Source organism: Oxyura jamaicensis, chromosome 22 (genome assembly GCF_011077185.1).
Source record: "Oxyura jamaicensis isolate SHBP4307 breed ruddy duck chromosome 22, BPBGC_Ojam_1.0, whole genome shotgun sequence".
Lineage (NCBI taxonomy): Eukaryota > Metazoa > Chordata > Aves > Anseriformes > Anatidae > Oxyura > Oxyura jamaicensis.
In genome coordinates this window covers 4,869,944-4,891,006 of record NC_048914.1, presented here as the reverse complement: position 1 = coordinate 4,891,006, position 21,063 = coordinate 4,869,944, and the positions used below count along the sequence as shown (strand labels likewise).

The 21,063-nt window shown below is 48.7% G+C and overlaps 1 protein-coding gene across 4 annotated transcripts in view; it reads left to right on the top strand.

The window, feature by feature from the left end:
• The first annotated feature begins 3 nt into the window (after positions 1 to 3).
• The window catches only part of NSD3 (nuclear receptor binding SET domain protein 3), a 37,404-nt gene continuing 16,344 nt past the window's right edge, over positions 4 to 21,063 (top strand). For 3 of the 4 annotated variants that reach the window (XR_004755821.1, XM_035345244.1, XM_035345242.1), the window contains exons 1-10: positions 4 to 136; positions 6,160 to 6,887; positions 10,133 to 10,201; positions 10,691 to 10,850; positions 11,276 to 11,430; positions 12,202 to 12,705; positions 13,484 to 13,610; positions 17,582 to 17,682; positions 20,106 to 20,151; positions 20,680 to 20,810. Coding sequence is in view for 3 of the 4 variants with exons in the window: in XM_035345244.1 (XP_035201135.1) it covers positions 6,204 to 6,887; positions 10,133 to 10,201; positions 10,691 to 10,850; positions 11,276 to 11,430; positions 12,202 to 12,705; positions 13,484 to 13,610; positions 17,582 to 17,682; positions 20,106 to 20,151; positions 20,680 to 20,810 (1,977 nt within the window). In the remaining variant the exon portion in view is untranslated. The remainder of the gene's footprint in view (positions 137 to 6,159; positions 6,888 to 10,132; positions 10,202 to 10,690; positions 10,851 to 11,275; positions 11,431 to 12,201; positions 12,706 to 13,483; positions 13,611 to 17,581; positions 17,683 to 20,105; positions 20,152 to 20,679; positions 20,811 to 21,063) is intronic. The other variant, XM_035345243.1, reaches the window with a different exon arrangement.

The window sequence follows — 21,063 nt, the reverse complement described above, 5'->3', positions numbered from 1 at the left end:
CGAGGCCGGGGCTGCGGCGCGGCCTGCAGCGGCGCGACGGGACGGGCGGCCGGGCCCCGCCGCCCCCGCCGCCGGCCTTTGTCTCCGCGGGGCTCGGCGGACGCGGCGGGGGCGGTTAGAATGGAACTGACGGAAGGTGAGGGCGGGGGCGACGCGGGCGGGCAACGGGGGGCGGCGGCGCCATGTTCGCTGCGCCCGGGCGGGCACTGCCGGGGGGCGGCAGGGAGCGGAACGGCACGGCCAGGCCGGGCCAGGCACGGCACGGTGCTCGGCTCCGGGGCCGCTGGGCCGCAGCCGGAGCCTGCCCGCGGCGCCGCTCCGTGCCCCGGCTCCGTGCCTCGGCTGCCTCCGGTGGCTCGGCCTTGGTGCGTGTCCGGGTGTCCCTGTCCGGGTGTCCCTGTCCCCGTCCGGGCCTGCCGCGCTCCTGGGGCTCGGTGCCCTCAGCGGCCTGGGCACGGCCTCGTCCCGCACCGGCGGCGGCGTGAAGGCGGCTGCGGGGCGCTGAGGGGAGGCACAGCCGCGGCCTGGCCCGGCCTGGGGGCTCCCGGGGGCTGCCCGGGGCTGTTGGGGTACCCGGCTTCCTTGGGGAGCTGCTCGGAAGGAGCCCGCCCCAGCGAGGAGCGTGCAGAGCGGCACCCAAAGGCTGCGTGGTGTTTCCGTGTGGCCCTCGGGCCTTTTTCGGTCCCGCAGCGCTGCCTGGGTTCGAAGCGGTGCAGGAGGCGTCTTGTAGCTGTTACCCCGGTCTTGATACGTGCGAACGGGTTGTGATTCATAGTGCTTGGTATTGCCAAAGGTCTGACTCCTGGTTTTGCGTGAATATTGGCCTCTGAGCTTCCCCGAAGAGCAGAAGAATTTCCTCCGTGTCTCTCGCTGGAGTTCTGAGGCTCTTAAAAACAAACGAGTGCTCTCAACTCGTTTACCCCTTCTGATTTTAAATGCATAGCGTTTCTATTGCTGCTGGGTGAGATGGTTCCTTCCATTCCCCCGTGGGAAGCTTGTTAAAAGCGGCCTTATCAGAACCATCTGACAAACAGGGCTGTTTCTTCTGGCACTTAGAACCTTTAGAAAGGTGCAGAGGGAAGCGATCAGCCTTACCACAAGCTTTAAAACACTGAGAAAAGTTTGTCAAGAGACCTCTGATTCCCCCTCAGTGTCTGCTGGAAGAGGCTGCTCAGGCCAGCTGAAGTCAGTACAAATCCACAGGCTGCCGTTTTTGCTAACGAAGCTGCGCGCAGCCAGAAGGCTGGGCACTGTCCTGGGGTGAAGGGAAAATGCGTGCGTGAGCTCTTACGGGGATCCAGAGCAAAACGAGGCAAAGCAGCCCGTGAACGCCGAATGCAGAAGTAAATACAAAGATCGTTTTACTCCTGCCTACTTCTGATGTGATTCCAACAGCGCAGGAGGCTGTTGTGCCCGGTGAGGTGGCTGTCCAGGTGGTCTTGGTGTGACTGTAGGAAAAGCACGGGCGTGCTTGGGTCTAGCAACGAGTTTGCTGCCAGGCGTCGGTGCTGAGCTCCAGCAGAAGGCAGGCTGTAGCTGTGCGTTCAGTTGGGCAGCCTCAAGGTTTTGCAAGGAAGCGTGGAAGTGTGACGGAAATCGGTCGCGTCGTTTCAGAACTAGCCCAGCCTGTTCCAGGCACCCATGGCTTTGGAAACGGCGCAGCCAGCGGGTGCTGGGGGCGGCTGCTGCGTGGCTCAGAGCTCGTTGAGGGCCGGTGCCAGCTCAGTGACAGCAAAATGTGTGGGGTGGCAGGACACGAGCAGCTCTGCAACCCGCTCTGAGTTCGGGCTGCCCGTGCAGGATGGCCTGGGAGCTGCGCTGTGAGCGGGGATGGGGAGCCCGGCTCCGGCTGGCGTGGCGGCGACGCCGCTGAGCACGTACGGCTGACTCAAAGCACGGCCTCGGAGCGCTGCCAGCGGGGCAGTTTCAAACGCCTCCAGTTCAACAAGTGCTGAGCCATCGTAGGTCACGCACGTGGTGGTTGTCAGCTGGCAGTGAGAAGAGGTAAAATCCATTCCCAAAGGTTTTATGGAAGCTGGGTTTAACGTATTGCCACGCTGTGCCGGTTTACCAGCGGCTGTTACCTGTGCTCGGGCTCAGCCCGGGGCCGGCTGGGTCCTGCCCCCAGCAGAGCTTGTTCCTCCCGGTTTTTCCCATTTCCCTCTGATACCTCGAGCTGTGACTCCTGGGGGCAGCACGAAGCAGTTTGTGTCGGCAGTGTCCGCGTGCAGAGCTGTTTGCAAACAGTCTCCGCAGTTCCGTATCGCTGGTGGGTCCTGCTGCTGGTCGGGGGAGCCTCCGGCAGCGGCCCGGTGCAGATCGCTGGCGGCAGTGCTAGAGAGCAAACTCCTCTTTCTCTCGGTGGGCAATTCAGTTGGGCTTTTGAAGGTCGCTTTGTTCCCAAGCTGGTTCCCAGTGCTGCTAAAAAGTACCAAATTCATACTTAAATTACTGGAAATGATTTCCTGTACTTGGAATAATGACACTGCGTTCTTTATCTCTTCTGGGTGAGTTCCAGTGCCCTAGCGGTGCCGTGCCTGTAACAGGTCCTATTGGGAAGCCGAATGCTCGCCGGAGGGTCTGGCGCTGTAAGTTTCGGTGGCGTCGTCTTTGCGTTGGGACTCGAGAGGCTTCCTCTAAGCAGTCCTTCCGTAGGTGTGCGTGCTGAGATTCCCGTCGTGTTGTGTGCCAGCACCAGGACGCGTGCAGCGCAGGAGCAAACTGGTTCGGTTTTGGGAAGGAAGAAGGGAGTGAAGTCTGGGTGTGTGGACAGCGCAGGGGTCGGACGGAAGAAGCTCTCGGTGGCGGGAGCTGTGCAGGAGGAGAACGGCAACTTGCGTTTGAAGGCCGCTGACCATAGCCCTTCAGTGAGCACCAGCCCCTGCTGCTGCAGCCTGTGCAGAAAGGTGACAGAGCAGGTGCAGGAGCGTCCAGCTGTGACGCTGGCCTCAAGGTCTGTTCTGTTCGGGTGAGCTCTGGGAAGGAATTACTTGAAACACAACCAAAGCGATGTTGTTCAGCTGCCAGCTCCTCGGTCCAGTTTAAATGGCGTTTTGAAGTTTGCTGATCCACAGGTGTTTGTTTTCACGTCAGAAAATAAAGGACGCTGATAACCTCCCTCGCCAGGCTGTGCCCACGGCAGCAGGTACCCGGGCAGCCCCGGGACCTGATCCAGCTCGGGACTCGCCGTGAGAGCTGAGGAGGACCAGACCCCGCCGTGCCCTTGTTGCACTCTCCCCTGCTGCGTCTGGGTCTCCCTGATAGCGCTCGCCCGCAGCGTAAATAAAGCAAGGCGTCCTGCCGAAACGCTGCACCAAACAGGCTGGTTTGGATCCCACATCTTGGCGTGGAAGGTTTAGAGTTGCCAGTGGAACAGAAATAAAGTCAGTTCCTACGTAAACGGCACAGGGAAGGGTGCCTTGTCTCAGGGCAGCAGCCTCTTGCTTCGGCTGCTGTGCGGTGGTGCTGCTGCTCAGACCGAGGTTTCGGCTGTGGGCTGTGCGAGCAGCTCCTGCTCCTTCCCCCGGTGCGAGCTCTGAGGCAGGAGTTCTCTGCGGTGCAGGGGGCACTCGGGGAGCTGGGTGAGTCCCCGCCTTGTCTGGAAGATGGGGCTGTGTGGAGGTCCAGCCGCAAAGCGGGCGTCTGGGCGTGAATAACCCTCGCTGACTTGAAGACGAGGGTCTGGGGAGGTTTCTGCCCCCCACGGTGTCGGCCGGATGGGGGTTGGTTCTGGTACGGGCAGCGAGGTTTTTCTGTGGGGTTTTCCCCTGCTGCTCCGTGGGTATTTGCTCCTCAGCAAGGCTGCTCTGGGGGGTGGAATGAGTGGTCTGCCTTGCATTGGGTGTTGTAAGGCCGAAGAACCCGCACCGGGGAAAGCGTCTGTTAAAGGAGTTGGGATCCTTTCCTTCCGTGTCCCGGTGTCCTGGCAGACGTGAGTCGTCCAGCGGGACCCAGAACTCGTTGCCACTCGTGGTCGGACCCAGAGCAGGAAAGCACAAAGCATCATTATTCAAATGGCACGTGACGTGGGCAGCGTTACGTCTTGAACGAAGCGCAGGGCACCGCGCTGCTGCTTGCTCTCGAGGGCTGAGCTCTGCCAGGCGGTGGTTGCTGCACTTTGGGACGGCCACGCCGAAGCTGAGGTTTGGGGAGAACAGCGCAGTGTTACGTGCGTCTGGTGCTGAGCTGCACGGACAGCCCTACTGCCGGAGCACGGGGTAAAGCAAGAGAGAGAACTACCCAACTTGGCAGTTTGGGTTTTAAGTAGGAATTCCAGCGTTCCTGACGCTGCTCCTGCTTTGTCCCTGCCCGGCCGGCAGCGGGTGAGCGCCGCCGCAGGTCTGTGAGCCCAGGCTCTTCTGCAGCGTTGAAAAAGAGCGAAATGGATTGGTTCTGTTTTTAGTAACAAATAACAACAGCCTGGGGTGAAATTGCCTGCTAGTGGGAGAAATCTGGTTGCTCGTTGGGTTGGCAGAGGTAAAGCAGCAATTAATTTGCAGCCGGCACAGGCAGTTCCGCTTCCTCTTCCTGGAATGGGCGGGGGCTCGGGGTGCTTTGGGTGCTTTGGGTGCTTTGGGGTGCTTTGACCTGGTAGGCAGTGCTCACGCTGCGTGTGCCGTCCGCAGCAACGCTTCTGCTGGGGGCTTTGTGGCGGAGAGCTGCCGTGGTTTTACTGCCACGAGATTTGGAAGTCGCTGCCCTTAGGTCCTGCTGCGCGGCGCTGGGCTAGGTTGTTCCCTGAATCTACTGAATTACGGTGACGGACGTGCCCCTGTTGATTGCAGCGGGCTGTGTGGATGAGTACAGCATAAATACAAGCCGAGGGTGAAGCTGACAGGACACGTGACAAAATTCTGGTCAAGTTCTTGTTGCCGCTGTGACTTCAGTTTCTCTTGGCAGTCTGAGGAGGGAAATGTTCGAAGTGCTCTGGAAACAAAGAGGTAGGGGATGGGGATGGGTCAGGAGGCTGTCGGGTGGGAAGGGGGCCGTGTAGGTTCTTGTTACGAGCAGTGGGATGTGTTAATGTCACGTCAAACCCTGGCCAAAAGGGCACAGTAACCCTCCTTTGTGCCCGCGCCGAGCAGAATAAATACTACGGAGCTGTATTTACTTTGGAAGGGCTAAACTGACCTTGCAAACTTGTGTTTCTTACCTGTGCTTTGGGTCACTGCGCGTTTCTCCTGACTGAACATGCAGATTAAGTGGGTGCTTTATTAAAAATAATACAGGCAAAAAGCTTGTTCTGAGCCCGTGCTCGAGGTCTGGAAATCTGATTTTGGTTTAGTCTGACTTGGGTGTCCTAATAGGAAATGGCGAATGGAAGGAGAGAGGCGTCTTCCCCACCTGTGAGAGCTCCGTGACCAGCCGCGGGTTTGGGGATCCCTTGTGCTGCTCCCCGGGATCTCAGCGTCTGAGCTCTGGGGGTTGTTACGGCAGCGGGGGGAGCGAGGAGGACAGCCCTCCCCTCTACCTGGTCGGAGCCAAGCGGCCGCGCTCTGCTCTGCTCCTTGGCGAGGGAAGGGATGGGGGAGCCCAGCGGAGGTGGCCGTCCCCTCAGCTGGGTCTGCCGGCAGCCGAGGGGGGTCGGCGTCCCCTCAGTTGTGCCAGCGCTGAGAAAAGGCCCCGCTGTGGGGTCCGCCCTTCCTGGGCTGCTCCCCAGCCCCGAATTCTGGCAGGGAGGCAGAGAAGTTGTTTCTCTGTCGTTTGGGTGATCTTTGTGTCGTTCCTGGCATGCTCAGCCTGCGGTGGCCGTGGTGTCGAGAGAACAGGGCGTCTTCTGCGCGGCTGGGAGGGGGCCGAAGCCCTCGTCCTGCTGCCTCGTGGTGGAGTCATGCTTCCCAGCGTCACGCTAGGAGGGCTCTGCAGGGTGGTTTGAATTTGCGCACCATTGTTCTGACTTGGCAGCAGTTGGGCTCGTCGTTCTTAAGCATTTGTAGGTGCTTATATCATTTCTTAAATTGTCCTGGAAAAGAAGGAAGCGGGTATGGGAGAAAGCTGCTCTGCAGAGCCCCTTTTTGGTAGTTCCGGGCCTGAGTGCAGGAGCAGCTTGCTTCTGGGGGGGGGGGAGCCTGGTTTTGGGGCTGCTTTCTTCAACGCTGAGATTTGCTCAGCTGTTACCTTCTCACGCTGACCTCCTGTTTCCCCTCTCCCTGCCCGCAGGCCCTATGAGAAGAAGGGAAAGCTGAGGATGCTGGAGCAGAACAATGGATTTCTCGTTCTCTTTCATGCAAGGGATCATGGGAAACACAATTCAGCAGCCACCTCAGCTCATTGACTCCGCCAACATCCGCCAGGAGGATGCCTTCGATGCCAGCAGCGACATCGCTGAAGATGGTGGGCAGACGCCGTACGACAGCGCCCTGCAGCAAGGCTTCCAGTACCCCACGCCCACGGCCGAGGACCTCCCGCCCCTCACCAACGGCTATCCCCCCGCCATCAACGTCTACGAACCTCAAGCCAAGTACCAGGCCTACAGCCAGTATCCCAATGGCTCAGCCAACGGCTTTGGTACCGTCAGAAACTTTAGTCCCCCGGAGTATTACCAAATGGAAAACTCTAACGCGAGGCCGCACGAAGTTCTGGAGAAACCTCCCCCTCCCCAGCCGCCGCCTCCGCCGCCACCTTCAGTTTCACAAACGGGGATTCCAAAGAAGACTGGCTCACCAGAGATCAAACTGAAAATAACCAAAACTATCCAGAACGGCAGGGAATTGTTTGAGTCCTCTCTGTGTGGGGACCTTTTAAATGAAGTACAAGCGAGTGAGTATGCTAAGGCGAAACATGAAGGGAGAAAAGAGAAAAGGAAAAAAAGTAGCAAGCATGACTCTTCCCGGTCGGAAGAGCGCAAGTCGCACAAAATTCCAAAACTAGAACCAGAGGAACAAAATGTAAGTGGAAAAAGAGTTTGAGACGTCTGTGTACCTGGTGCTGTTGATGGGGTGTGCATCTCGAGCAGTGTTTTTCCTTGCTTCTAGGTATATGCGTACTGAAAGTCGTGAGGCCGTGCCTCCTCGTCAGATGCTCTGTATTAGGTTGCTAGGAGTGTGTTTGTAGAGCAACATAGTTGTGGTGAGAAGACTCTGAATGAAACACAAACATTAGAGAAGTTCATTTAATGCTTTTTAATGTCAGTATTTTAGCCTGTTCAGAGTCGGCTGCGCTGCGGGCAGTGGCGGAGGTTGGAGCTGTTGACCCAAAGCACACAGGTATACGCAGGTCCTAAAGCTGCCTTCCGAAGTAAAGCTGGGTTGTGCTGTGGAAATTCAGGTTGCCTGCAGTATTCACCCCCGCAGCTCTCAAATGTCGTAGGAGCAGTGATTTCCCAGAGGACACAGTCATCGGCTTCTCCAAAACACAAACATGCAAAGCCACTCCGGAGCACCACAGATACTGCCTGGTTCTGCGCGGCATCTGAACGTGCTTTGGGTGTGGCTGATGGTGGCCACAGACATGAATTCTCGGTAGATGTTTGAATATTGTGATGCACTAAAAACCAGAGCTGTTGGTGTAGCGTATGCAGGAGCCCGTAGAAGTCAGTGCTGCAGGCAGATTAGAAGTACCGGGTGCCCCAGCAAACCTTCAGAAATGTCAGCGCTGATGTACGCCGCCGTGTCTCGTAACAGGGATGTTCCTACGGGGGGAACGTGTACGGGGGTGTTCCAGCTTAGATTCCAGGAGGCGGAGGCACAGGCTGCTGCTCTTCGGTCCTCTTGGCCTTTTTCTTTTCCTCAGTCCCTTAAGGCACTTGATTACTTCTGTTTCCTTTCCTCTTGCTCGTTCCTGCTCGCTCCGTGACGCCAGTTTCTGTATTTCCCAGTCTGGCGATGCCGGCCGCTCTTGGTAGGCTTGGGAGAAGATCCCGTGCGCTGGATCAGGGCTCTGATCTGGTGTAGCAGGTCTATACGCTTGATTTGTCGCTATTGACTTTTAAACGTGTTTATTTTAATGGAAGAGCTGCTGATTTGGCCCCTCTCTTACCAGGAACATTTACAGATCTTAGAGCTGCTAATCAGGTGGGCAGAGTTCTTCCTGGGGTCAGCTTGGTGGTGTAGCAGAACCTCGAGCTTCTGGTTCATCTGAGCCTGAAGTTCAGTAAGATTTTAAATAAGTAAATAAATAAAGTCATCCGAATTGGAAACGGACTATCCAGCTGAAATGCAAGCAAGTCCTCCCGGACTGCATTTGTGACCTCCTGGCTGTGGAAGCGGTGCTGAGGGCCCTCTGGGGGCTGTGCCAGCGGCGTGTCCGGCAGCGGGGTGGCAGCTCCCCTCCAGCAGCCCCGGCCTGGTACCTGCACAGAGGTAGCAGGGGGCTGTGTCCCCACAGCCGGCTCTCAGCACCCCGCTGAGCACCTTCCTGTTCCGGCGGTGCTTGTCTGCGTGCCCTTCGCTGCTGCAATGACGTGTTCCCTCTGCAAAGCTTTGACCTAACCCTCGGTGAGCGCAGTCCTTTCGGAGGTGAGTTGGAGGCAGTCTCTCACCCCGGCTTTCTGCCCCCTTCTCCGGGCTTCAGCCGCCCCCTGTCAGGCTGCCAGCTCTGCCCTCCTCTGCTCTGCCTCTGACCAGGGCCGGGCTCTGCTCTCGTAGCGCCAGCGGTGCCCGTCCCTCTGGCTGCTCTTCTCGTAGTCTGCAAGTGGGGTTAGCGCAGAGGATGTGACCAGGACGTCATCTTCGGTCTTGGTGCTGTGCCGGCTTCCCCCGACCGAGCTAAGCCTTCGCTAAAATTCCAGTTCCCAGCCGTGTGTTACGCGTCATCCAGGACTCTCACAAATCCGAGCCCTGCTTTCGTCCACCTGGAAGCTCCTGTTTCCCTTCCTCATGCTCTGCTGTTCTCTCGTGTCCCTCAGCTGGGTTTCGGACAGCCGGGGGGATCCCAGCGCTGCTCGACGTGAGCAGGGCTTTGTGCGGGAGGTTCGCAGCCGGTTCTCCTCCCGCAGCCCCCAGTTTCATCCTCCCACCACTTTGTTTTACGCTGTATGATTTTGTCTTTGTGCACGTTCCTGATGTGTACTTGCACGACGTTTTGGTGTCGATGGTTTGAGACTTGTCAATTGAAGTCATCGTGGTGGGGACAAACAGGCCTCCTGCCGGGGCTCCCGCGGCTCCGTGCTTGCAGGCTCGTGAAGGCGGGGTGGCGTGCGGTCGTTTCCTCCGCCTGCTGCTGCAATCTCAGCACAAACCCACTGCTTGTGGGAGAACGTTTGCGCTGGGGATGCTGATTGGAGATGAAAATGTTATGCAAACAGTGCTGAACTTTCAGCTGTGGGTACTTGTTTTAAGAAGTTGTTCTGCTCCTGGGCTGCGTTGTGCGGGCGGCCGGATGCTCGGCACGGTGTGCAGCCTTCCTGTGCAGCCAGCACAGCTCCTCTGCTGCGGGCCAAGTTTCCACGAGCTCACGGCAGGGGAAGGAGGGCAGAAGTCAGCGCCATGCTCTCCTGGGCTGGGCAGGAGTGATTTCTGCCCAGCAAATTCGGTGTGCTTGGTCTTACCGATGGTTTTCTGTGGGCGCTGAGTGGCATTCTGACCTGTGCCAGCGCCCATCTGAGTTGTCCTGCTGCTGTTTCCTGCCGAGCTGAAGCGAGCCCAGCTTGGGGTCCTGGTCCTATGCGAGCTCGGTGTGATCTGGATTAACAGCACCGCTAGCTTCCCGCTGCGTGGCTCTCACCCCTCTTTCTGCTTTTCCTTTAATCTTTCCAATGTAGATTTTTCAGTGTCTGTACTGCGAGTTTTGTATGCAAGTAACGGGCACGCAGTGAGACTCGCCGTGTTCCTCTGGATCTCCTTCATCTGTCCTCTCTGCTTCGAGCTGGTCCGTTCGTTTAGGTGGGAAGTGAGCTGGGTTCACTGCCCCGAGTGTTTTTCTCCCGCCTGTTAGAGCAGAGCTTTGCTCTGTGGAGGTGTGACGCCAATGTAAATAGGGACAGGGGAAGAGGCGTTTGGTTGTGGTGCTAATCTTGTTTTGAACTGGGAGTAAGGAATCATCACGCTTCTGTTTTCTGGGTTCATGGTTGCTTTTCTCTTTGCTGTTTATTTTTGGTTTGGTTTCATTAGTATGCTTTTTTTGGTTTTACTGCCCCCTTATCTTGTTTGTGTTTATTTTCCTTTTTTCCTCCTCATTGTTACCCATGTCCTAGAGACCAAATGAGAGGCTTAGCATGCTATCAGACAGACCAAGAGAAGATGCACTGTTGGAGGAACCCCCGGTCAGTACACGTACTAATTAACACTTTCTGAACTTCCCTTGTGTTACTATTCTTGTTCTGGTTACGATTTGGGTACTTTAATTTTGTCAAATAAATCAGTGGCCGTGTTTTGGAATGCTTGTTAACCACTACTGCATCAGAACATCTCTCGTACATTATTGTTTTATTCGGAAAGCGACATTCATAATCAACACAAAGCAGAAGCTTACGTTTTATTTTGTTTGTTCCTTTTTGTTTTGGTTTATTTTCAGGTGTTTTTTTTTTGTGGCAGGCTCTTGTGGTTTGGTCTGTTAGTGACTATCTTGTGTAAATCCCAGCTGTATGCGAGTCCTTTGTGTCACGTTGTTCAGAAATGTCTATCTCACATTGATTATCAAACCCCGGTGATGCCCAAGGGAAAAATAACCAATCCCTGTGGACAGCGTGTGTGTATCTGCGAGTGCATCGACTTGTCTTCCGTGGCTGCTAAGCTTGCCTTGTTCTTTGTAGGTCCAGCAGTTCTTGCCTTCTCTTCCACCACAAGTCGCCCACGACATCAAGTTTCAGGTTGGCGATCTGGTTTGGTCCAAGGTGGGAACGTACCCATGGTGGCCTTGCATGGTTTCATGTGATCCACAGCTTGATGTTCATACCAAAATTAACACAAGAGGTAAGGGAGGAAATCACTGCTAGAGTGCGTCAGGTGGCTGTAGTTGTTCCTTTATTAAAAATCTCATCTTTGAGCTCCCTTTGGGGGATGGATTCTGCTTGGTTGTATTCTGAACTGGACTGTCACTGTAATGCACAGAAGTAGTGCTTTTTCAGTTACCCTGCAAAGAGCCTGTGCACACCGTGCTGGTGCATATTTCTCAGGGCAATGCGTTATGAGAAGACGCTAGCAAGTGTGAGAGCGTTCAGGGTGGGCAGGGTACACAACTTCCCACCTTGAACTGCTCTGAATCTGGGCCTGGTGTATTTCTAAACGTAGCTAGGGATTTCCAGCCGCAGCAGCGGAGCGATGTGGAGAAGGAGAGTGTAAGCTAAATGCAAAAAGTGGTGTTAACAAAACTGCTGACTAGAATTTCTCAATTTCAGGTGCCCGTGAATACCATGTTCAGTTTTTTAGCAACCAGCCGGAGCGGGCGTGGGTGCACGAGAAGAGGGTTCGAGAGTACAAAGGACACAAACAGTATGAGCAGTTACTGGCAGAGGCTGCTAAGCAAGCCAGCAACCACTCTGAGAAACAGAAGGTATGACGAGCACAAACTGTGTCGAAGAGCATTTACCGTGCCTGTGAAAGTGAAACTCATATGGGGGCAGTTCTGAAACACGGCAGTACTTCACTGCGTAAAGGGTCATCTGCACTCATGAAGATACCTAAATGTTTCCATGCTCCTCCTTTTCCATGCGAAATTTTGGTAGCATAACTTTGTCTGTTCATCCTGACCGTTGTCATCCTGGGCATTGGAGATAATTTTACACCTCTGCCACAAAATTAAATAAAAGCAGTGTTTGTGTGTCCACTATTAACCAGTCCTGTGGAAAATACATATTTTAAAGGACGCTTCCAGCCCCTGCTACCAGTGCATATGTCCTTCCCCATTGCTTTATTTGAAAGGAAGTGTCAGTTACAGCAGTTCTTTTCTGTGTAGATGGACTACTTGAGTCAGTATTTATGCCAATCAAAATACTGGTGTGCAAAGGAAGGGATGTTTGTGAAAAACATGGAGGATTTAAAAGTAGGTAAATCAGGTTTCATTCTGCATCCCATAGCAGAATCGTGGGCTTGATTACTGCCTGCTCTTGTCTTTAGGGAATTTGTAATTTAGGGCAGACACTTTTAATGGTAGTGGTCATACAATCTGGCTAGAGTGCCTGCTTGCGCTCTGAGTGGGGGAATTCGCAGTCTACCTTTCACAAATACGCTGTAAATGGAGAGTAAACGTAAATTTGCTGCCTGAGAGATTTGAAGAGCCTCGGCATTCTTCAGTGTAATTAGCTGCTTGTCTTTGTTCCTTAAGATTCGCAAACCAAGGCCGCAAAGAGAGCGTGCTCAGTGGGATATTGGTATTGCCCATGCTGAGAAAGCGTTGAAAATGACTCGGGAAGAAAGGATAGAACAATACACCTTCATTTATATAGACAAAGAGCCAGAGGAGGTTTTGTCAAAAGGCAAAAAGACTGCTGCTTCTAAATCAGAGACCAAGAAGAACCGACGTCCCAAGCCAGCACTGAACACCCAGCCAGAGCATGCCAACGTGGTAGCAGCCTTGCCTTCCAGTGCGGAGCTGCGAAGACAAAGCCAACGGAGGCAGTCGAGTGTGGAAGAGGAGGAGCCACCTCCTGTGAAAATTGCATGGAAAACTGCTGCAGCTAGAAAATCCTTACCAGCTTCAATAACCATGCACAACTTGGATCTTCAGAAATGTAACATGTCTCCGGTTGTTAAAATTGAACAGGTTTTTGCTCTTCAGAATGCTGCTGGGGACGGAAAACTCATCGATCAGTTTGTTTATTCTACTAAGGTACGTGCTTTGTGCAGTGACTCCTCTTGCTCGTCGTTACCCCAAGTCTGACGTACTGTGGAGCTTAAACTTGGGTCCACTGTACTTTTACAATACATGTTTCTTTCAGTGGAGAGATCTAACAAAAGCCAGGCTACGAGAACAATCTTCTGTTGTATTAAACCTCTAATTTCAGTACATCCCAGAGTCTCTGGCAGTAACTCCTTTGACTGTTGACCAAGGAGCTCCCTACAGATGGTCATACTTTTACTAATAACGCGTTCAAAATACCGAAGTTGTTTAATTCCAGCTTACTAGTTAAAATAATTGAGCAATTCTCTGAAAATCTGAAAAGCAGTTTGTTTGTGGGAAACAGATAAGATGACAAAACTGTTAATATATTGAAAAATAACTACATTTTGCATAAGACTTCTAAAATGAGTTCTGCCTCCTAGCTTCCTTCAGGTGCACAGCAGCTTCTCACAGTCAGTGTAAGGAAAAGGTTTAGGACTATTTCTCTGCCTCCTCCTTCTGCCTCTCTGCCTGGAGAGTATTTATCTCATCCTAAGCATTAGAGAGAAGGTAATGTTTAGAAAAGTCACTGGAATTTTTTTTTTTTTCTTGTATATAAGGGGAGATTGAGAGGGATGGAAAGTTCTGCAAAGAAGCAGCTCAGTAGCTCAGATCATCACGTGTGTGTTGTATTGAAGGTTTCTGTTCTGAGACTGAGTAGATTGTTACACCTGTTAGCAATAACACACACAAATAGGCTCACACAATCTTTTTTTTCTTTTTTAAGGGAGTTGGTAACAAAACGGAAATCAGTGTCAAAGGCCAAGAAAAACTTAATTCTTCATCAAATCAGAGAAATGAAAAAACAACGGTGCAAAATGCGTCTTCTCCTGAAACAACTCCTGGGTCAACAGGTAGGCGCAATGACAGGGGGTCTGTGCTGTAACAACCTAGCATTTAAACTCAAATATCAGAACTGGCATTTTCTCATTAGGTAAAAAGGATTATGAACGCTTGTGTTCACATAACAGCTGTACCAAACCTGGCTGATAAGCCCGTGATGAGCCCGGGTGCTTGAGAAACGCCGGATGTCTTTGTGATGGCATTTAGCTGCTTTGGCCTCTGAAACTTTAGCGTCTGCAACTTGCAGGATCCAAGTCGTCTTAGTAGAAGGATGGGTGCCTTGTGGAGAGCAGATGGCAAGTTGTTTTAGAAGGCAACGTTGTGGACGTATGTTAGCAGAGTGCTGTAATGGCTTCTGGCACCAAATGTAAAGTATGGTGACTGAGATCAAAGGAGGAGAATCTGGAAGTGGGATAGTGAGGAATGGATCTGAACCGTGGTGGGTGCTTGACCAGACTGGTGATGAATTTCAGTATGACCTTCGTAGAGGGCAGTGATTTTTTTTTTTTCTTTTTAACTGCTTCTAATCGCTATCAACAAAATGATGTAAGGCTTGATTCTGAAGTTGTTTTAGGGGCCCTATCATAAAAAGCTGAGTTTTGAAGCACTGTCTGAGGGAGAACCACTGGAGCAAATAATGGAGCTTGAGACTGAAAAGGGAAAGCCTGGAGTAAGCCATTTGAAGTTTAATCTGTAGTACAGTAGTAGAGAAGAATGAGAAAGGAAAATGGATTGAGTGCTTTCTAGACTTGGAACAGAAAACCAATGCTTTTTTCATGTTTTGATTCTGATAAATAGCTAATGGGAATTCTTCCAAATGGATTGATCTCCCCAGCAGCAGAAATTTCCATCTGCAGTGTGTGCTCTCAGCATCCCCAGGAGATGTACCCCTCTGGGGAAAGGATGGAGGTTCCTGAAAAGAGGCAGTTTTGAGTCATCCTAAACCAAGAGATTTTCAAGTTCCTCCTGTCACTATAGGGACTTCCATATCTCAACCACAGATTTTCTACAGTCCGTGTAAAAAACATTAATTGTGTGTTTGTTAATGTGCTGGTAATGATTTCCTTGGTATAGCCTCGAACGTAAGTACTTCGTTTTACATTGGGTATGTAGAAGTAAATTTTAGGTTGGAGAACACAACACTGATTTTTCTCTCATAGCAGGATGAGCAAAGCTCCTGGTATGGAAGAAAAAAAAATAAAAATGGAAGGCTCATTACAGTTAACATGCCAAAAAAAACCCCAAACCACAACATCTTTTCTTGAGAAAATCTTATAAAGTTACTAAGTGTCACTTCTGCTTTAACTGTTGTGTTATTTCTCCCTTTCTGGGCATAAAATAAATGAGACTCCAAGTCGAAAGCCTCAGTCACCATGGGTGGGAACGCTCTCCTCTGCAAACTCACTTCAGTTTCTGCACTCTTATAGCTTTTAGGTAGGCTTTCTTATACGCTATTTTCTGGACTATTTAGGGACTTTACAATGCAGGCTGAGTAGTCCGGATGTTCTGGTGCGAGTGGGGTTTCCTGATGCAAGCGGGGTTTCCTCTGCTGTTGTCGGCAGTGGTTCTTTTTTCCAATTTCAGTCGCTATAGTTACTTCAGCTTTTTCAAACAGTTGTTTCTTTAATTGCCTTGCAGCAGGAGAGGTGATCTCTGTCTTTTTTTTTTCCCCTCACCTGGGAACTAAAGGCTTCACCTTCACACTGGCTCTTCAGATGTAGGGGGTGAGAATTCTGAGCCTCTCTTTTTTCATTTTCTTAGGTTTTTTGGATACGTAAATCTCCACCTGATAACACCCTATACAGTGCATGAGCTTTACTTCAGTATACACTCCAAACAGTCACTTTCAAAGCCATTTCCAAAGTCCAGACAGTTATTGATCCCCTCTCATGGAACATAACTGCGAAGTCCTTTTTTCAAATTTAAGGTCACCGGAACTTCAGAATACCTTTACGGTAAAGTATTTTACAGAATGACTCTGGGAGTCCTTATTAATAACCTGCAGCTAGATATACACAAGTCCATAATGCCGGGAAAAGAATTCTGTAACTTGAAGTCTGGTAATAGGAGAACAGCTATGAGAATTCGTAGTGCCTCTGGTTTCCACATACAGCTGAAACAGGACTGGCCTGGCCTGGCCTGGCCTGGCCAGTAGTGAGGTAGATTGCTGGTCTGAAATCTGTCCTGAAACCGGATCAAAATACGCATGAAGACGGGCTAGGAGCATTGTGGAGGTGATGCACTGGATCCTCGGAGAGCAGGAAGAGAAAAAAGTGCCTGTTACATTGAAAGAAACTGCTTTCAGCCGATGTTAGATGCACTAATTTGAGAGTTTCTCCTCTGACATAGGGCTTGTATCTTAATTCCATAAGTACAGTGAGCCAGCGTGGGGAGGAAATACATTATTGATTGGATTAACTTTCTGGTCACAGTTGCCCAAGTTGACTTTTAGCTGCTTCAGAGAATTTCAGCTGAACACAAGGTGACAAAAGATGGCCTCTAGCTTTAGTGCTGAGATCCACAAAAGGTTTGCAGGTATTGATGGGTGTAGCTCTCTAGGGCCAAAAGTTACACAGCTCCTAACATGAAGGATGTTGAGATGAGTTACTGATTAACAACTCCTTGCTACTATTACTTAATTCACTGCAAAACTTGTTTCCCTCAAAGGAAAACAGTATTTTCTCCCAGAAACACAGTTTTTGTAAAAACAAACAACTTTTTCAACTAGAAAGTTGACTTACTAAGGTATTCCAGAGCCGTGGCATGTCATGTGCAACCTTGAATAATAAAAAAAAAAAGCTCATCCAATTAATGAAGTTTATTCTTCTGGAGACCTGCTGGGAGGCTTTCTTTCAGTGTCTGATTGGAGCCTGTCTCTCTCTAGATATTTTATCTCCTAACAAGAAGCTGTAGGCTTACAACTTCTAACACTGCGCCTATCTTAATTACTTAATTAATAACTTAATCCCTGGTCCAACAGTTTGTATTTTTACTCAAAAGAGTACAGAGTATCTTACATTCGTGTCGTCTTTAGGTAAAACACCCAAAACTGAAGAAAAGAGCAATTCTCCACAATAGATAATTGTGAAACTTCAGACTTCAGCGTTGTGTCAGCTCTAGGCACGTGCCTTGTTGCAAAACTTGCACATGGTGTGGGGCATTCAGGACATGTTACTCAGCAGGGCCTTTTGGCAGATACTGTAGCATGGAGGGACCTTCGGTTGTGCCAACCTTACTTGGCAAAAAAAAAAAAAAACAAAAGCAATTCATACTTTCTCTCTTGGAATAACAGTCTTCGTTAATCTGAGTTTCTTTTCCATGGTAGCATTTTAAAATACTTCTTTTTCACTTTATATTAATGCATCACAATCACTGCTTCTGTTTGTGCTTTCTGTTTTCTTCAACTCTCAAAATCTTTAGTTGCCCATTTAGATTTCATACTGACGGCACGTGTTCTAGTGGGGCTCTTGCTTGAAATTTTTGTGGTAGCAGAGTTGCGAAGGAAGACCAATCCTCCCTGCAGAGCTGGGGCACAGGACTGGCTTTTTCACTGGGAGTGAAAACGGGGAAGCTCTGTTTTGCATCTTGAATTTCTAGTTTGTTTTAGTTCAAGAAGTTCCTTGTGGATACCTTCCCTAAGCACCAAAGATGGACTGTTTGGTTAAAAATAAACCAAAGCGAAGACTGTGATTGAGAGGTGTTACGAAAATCCATTTGCCCTAAACTGGATTCCAGCTTTTTGTTTTGTACTATTACTGGTGTCTTTTTCTGAAGCTGCTCCCGCTGTCTATGGACTCAGAACATGTTATCTGCAAACCATAGCACCAGTTGGCAACAGCTTGGAACTGAATTTTAAAATAAAACATTCAAAAGAGGAAAAAGTCTTGGTTTCGTTACTTTATCTGTTGATTTGGTGTTGAACATCTTTCTGTAGCTCAGAAATATAAGGAACCATATAATAGAAACCCTTTTCCTTCTTCAGGTTCTTTAGAAAAGAAGCAACAGAGAAGATCGATTCGAACCCGCTCAGAGTCTGAGAAATCCACTGAAGTTGTGCCAAAGAAGAAGATCAAAAAGGAGCAGGTTGGCTTCCTCCATGTAGAGAGTTAAAATATATTGTATTCATAAATGTTGTGGCTTATATTGGTGCCTTTTTATTTTTCTCCATTTTTCCCCATCGGGTTTCGTTTTGGACTATCCTTCATGAAATCCCCTTGTCAATACCATTGCTGTGACTCTGCTATCTTCACAGTATCAGTCAGGCTATGGAAAATGGGAACTCAATGATGCAAGACTCCTAATGAACCTGCCATGTTTGCTATGCGATTTCTGTTATGAGCAAAGTGATTTTGTTTCAGTAACTTCTATTTGATGGAATTGCCACCAGGTTCCTTCCTTTTGCTCTTGATTTAGCTGCTGGTTTGTATTGAGGTTTTGTTTTTCAAATGAAGTTAGACTGATTAATCTGACCACTTCTGAAAATGGACTCTGAGAATGATTTAACTTAACGATGAATAGTCAGACTTCATGTTGGCAGACATCAGCAAAACAGGTCTTCTGGGATATACATTATTTTTCCTTAAGTAGATCTAACGTGTACAGGGCATTCCTTTAATCTGGATGTCAGAGAGACAAATGTTGTTGCTTTAAAACAAAAACAGAATCCCACGTGGAAATGAGTAGGAAAGTTCAGTGGATGGATATACTTTAATATTAAAAACTGAATACACTTTTTAACAAGTTTGTCAAAGTTGTTGGTTCTTTTCCTTATGTGGTCAATTTTCACTCTCCAAGGGCCTTTCCACTTGAAACCTGAGGATTTTATATGCAGTGTTTCATAGTATAGCTTTTTTCAATGAGGGTTTTTAAAAACGGACAGTCAGGTTAAAGATTTTATATGGGAAGGGGAAAAAATTGTTTTTATCTCTTTTATTCTTATTTATTCTTTGCCCTTTACACTTTGTTTTGCACTTCATTCATTTCAGAGGTTGAAGGTAGACCCAGTTGCTTTTTTTCACGTTTTTCTTTTGATGCCATAGCATTTACATCTGTGTTCAGCAGAAGAATGCTCTAACTCTAGAAAGTTTCAGCAAGAAACTTGAAAGCAACTTAAAAGTTGGGCGTGAGTCACCTGACACAGACCCGTAAACCTCTTGCCATGGGGTGTTGCAGCCTCCATGTTTTCGAATGAGTTATTTTATGTTTGTAAATGCTTCTTAAATTAACTAAGGTATAAGAACCAACAATATGAACTTCATGGATCCCAGTTAGCTTTGCTTGCTTATATTATCTAGCTAACTAAGACTATGAACATCAAAGTGCTTTTCTCAGGAAAAGTATATGACTGAAAATTAAACACAGATGCACTGTAATGCGCATAACCTTGAATGTATTAAGTTATATTAAAAAAAGAAAAACTTACTAACTCCTTACAATTATGCAACAATATTTGTTACCCAAAGTCAAGTTTTCTTGCAACTGATTCCCAAATTAGTCTGCAACAACTTGGTATAAAATTATAACTGGAACGAGTACAATTAATGGGAAAAACAAAATGTTAATGCTACTGTTACAGTGACTAGTGGAGAAATAAAAGTGATTGTTTAGATTTTATATTTGTATTACGAAATGTATCCTATACAAATCCTTCTATTGTATGTTTTTACCTATTGTACAACAAAATAAAATATTTTTTAAAAAAATTATAGAATAATCCTTAAATATTTACTAAATGTGTTTCTACATGCATATGTAACCACATTGTAAAGAAATAACTTGTAATTCTTAACCTTAAAAACAGGACTTTAGGCAACAACTTTCTTCCCTAATTATTATACATTCGCCAAATTCTCACGTTTCACGTACATTGGCAGAACAGTTTCTAAACTTGCCCTTCTGCTGTAGGATCGAGGACTTGAAGTGCTTTTGCAAGATTGCAAGCTTGTCTGCTTAAGTGTATACTGGCATTGAGTTTCCAGCTGTATAGAGCTCTGCAACGCTCCGTGCGAAGCCCCTGCCTCCATCCCTGTGGCCTTGCAGCACTCTATACAGAGAAAAAGTCTGTGTTCCCAGGAGCTCGAGAGTGCATGCTTGGTGGATGTGCCTTAGATGGCGATGCATTAAGTGTCTCTAACCTGAGTGTCATGCCTGTTAAGGTAAACTTGTGCTTACACAGGTGTGGGGTTTTACAAAGGCATCAGGGTTGGCTGCCCAACTGAACCCCGCTCCTGCCTGCTGGACACGGCTAAAGTTTTCCTGTCATCTTCCTGCCCAAAGGGAGTGATGGGGAAGGACCTTGCTAGTGAACATATGGCTGCCTTGTCTCGTGGCACTCAGCGTAGGCAGCTAGGATAAGTCCCAGCACGACAAGAAGGCTCGCGCTAAGAAGGGGATGACAGACTACATCTGAGTTCAGAGATGCTAATCGCTTAAACGTTAATGTTTTCTTTTTAATACTAGGGGAAAAATTCATCTGTTTTTAACTATGGATTTTCCTATTCAAACAGGTTGAAATGGTTCCACTGACAGCAGTGAAGACAGGATTGCAGAAAGGTGAGTTACGCACCGAAACAAACGTTGAAAGTTTCTGGCTCTGCACACATTGTCAAAGGTTTTTGTTCTGTGTGAACTACAGAGATCGTGAAACTTTCTGGTGATGAAGATGTCTTTTTGTTTTGTTTTGTTTTGGGGTTTGTTGCACTGCTAGTTGGAAGGATAGCCTGTGTTGTTCATGTGCTGTAAGTATATAGTATTATACAATGATATCTTTGACCAGACCTATTTTAATTAGGGACGATGAAAAGGTAATCTCCTAATGGCTTATCGTCTGTTCTCGACAATTCAGTAGCTTCCTCTACTATGTCAGCATATTCAGAATTTGTTAAAAGGACTTCCTAAGGTTATTTTCAGTTATTTAATTCTCTATTAAAAGCTAATTTAGTATGTAAGTTGCAAACTGAAAATCAAGGCTAGCAAATAAAGTCCAGTTTCAAGCTGCCTCATCTTTGTTGTTCCTTTACTAATTTCAACCAAAAAAGAAAAGAATGTACATTAAGACTAATTTTAGTATGTTGTGTTAAGGTGCCAGCGAGATTTCAGATTCTTGTAAACCTTTAAAGAAGAGGAGTCGTGCCTCGACTGATGTAGAACTGACCAGCTCAGCTTACAGGGATACATCTGACTCTGATTCAAGAGGACTTAATGATTTACAGGTAAAGGCAAATTGTGTCTCACAGATACCTGGTTTTTAATTGATCCGTTTAATAGACTCTTCAGTTGTCTGTTACTAAATACATGAATGCTGTATTTCCTACAAATCTTGTATTTCATTGTCTAAGAAATAACTTGTGACCTTATTTCTAACCCCTCACGTTATATCAATGTAAATAAGATACCCTTTTTTTTTTCTTAAACAAATGTTCATACTTTGTCTGACAAAACCTTGGTTTAGGTCACTGACTCATT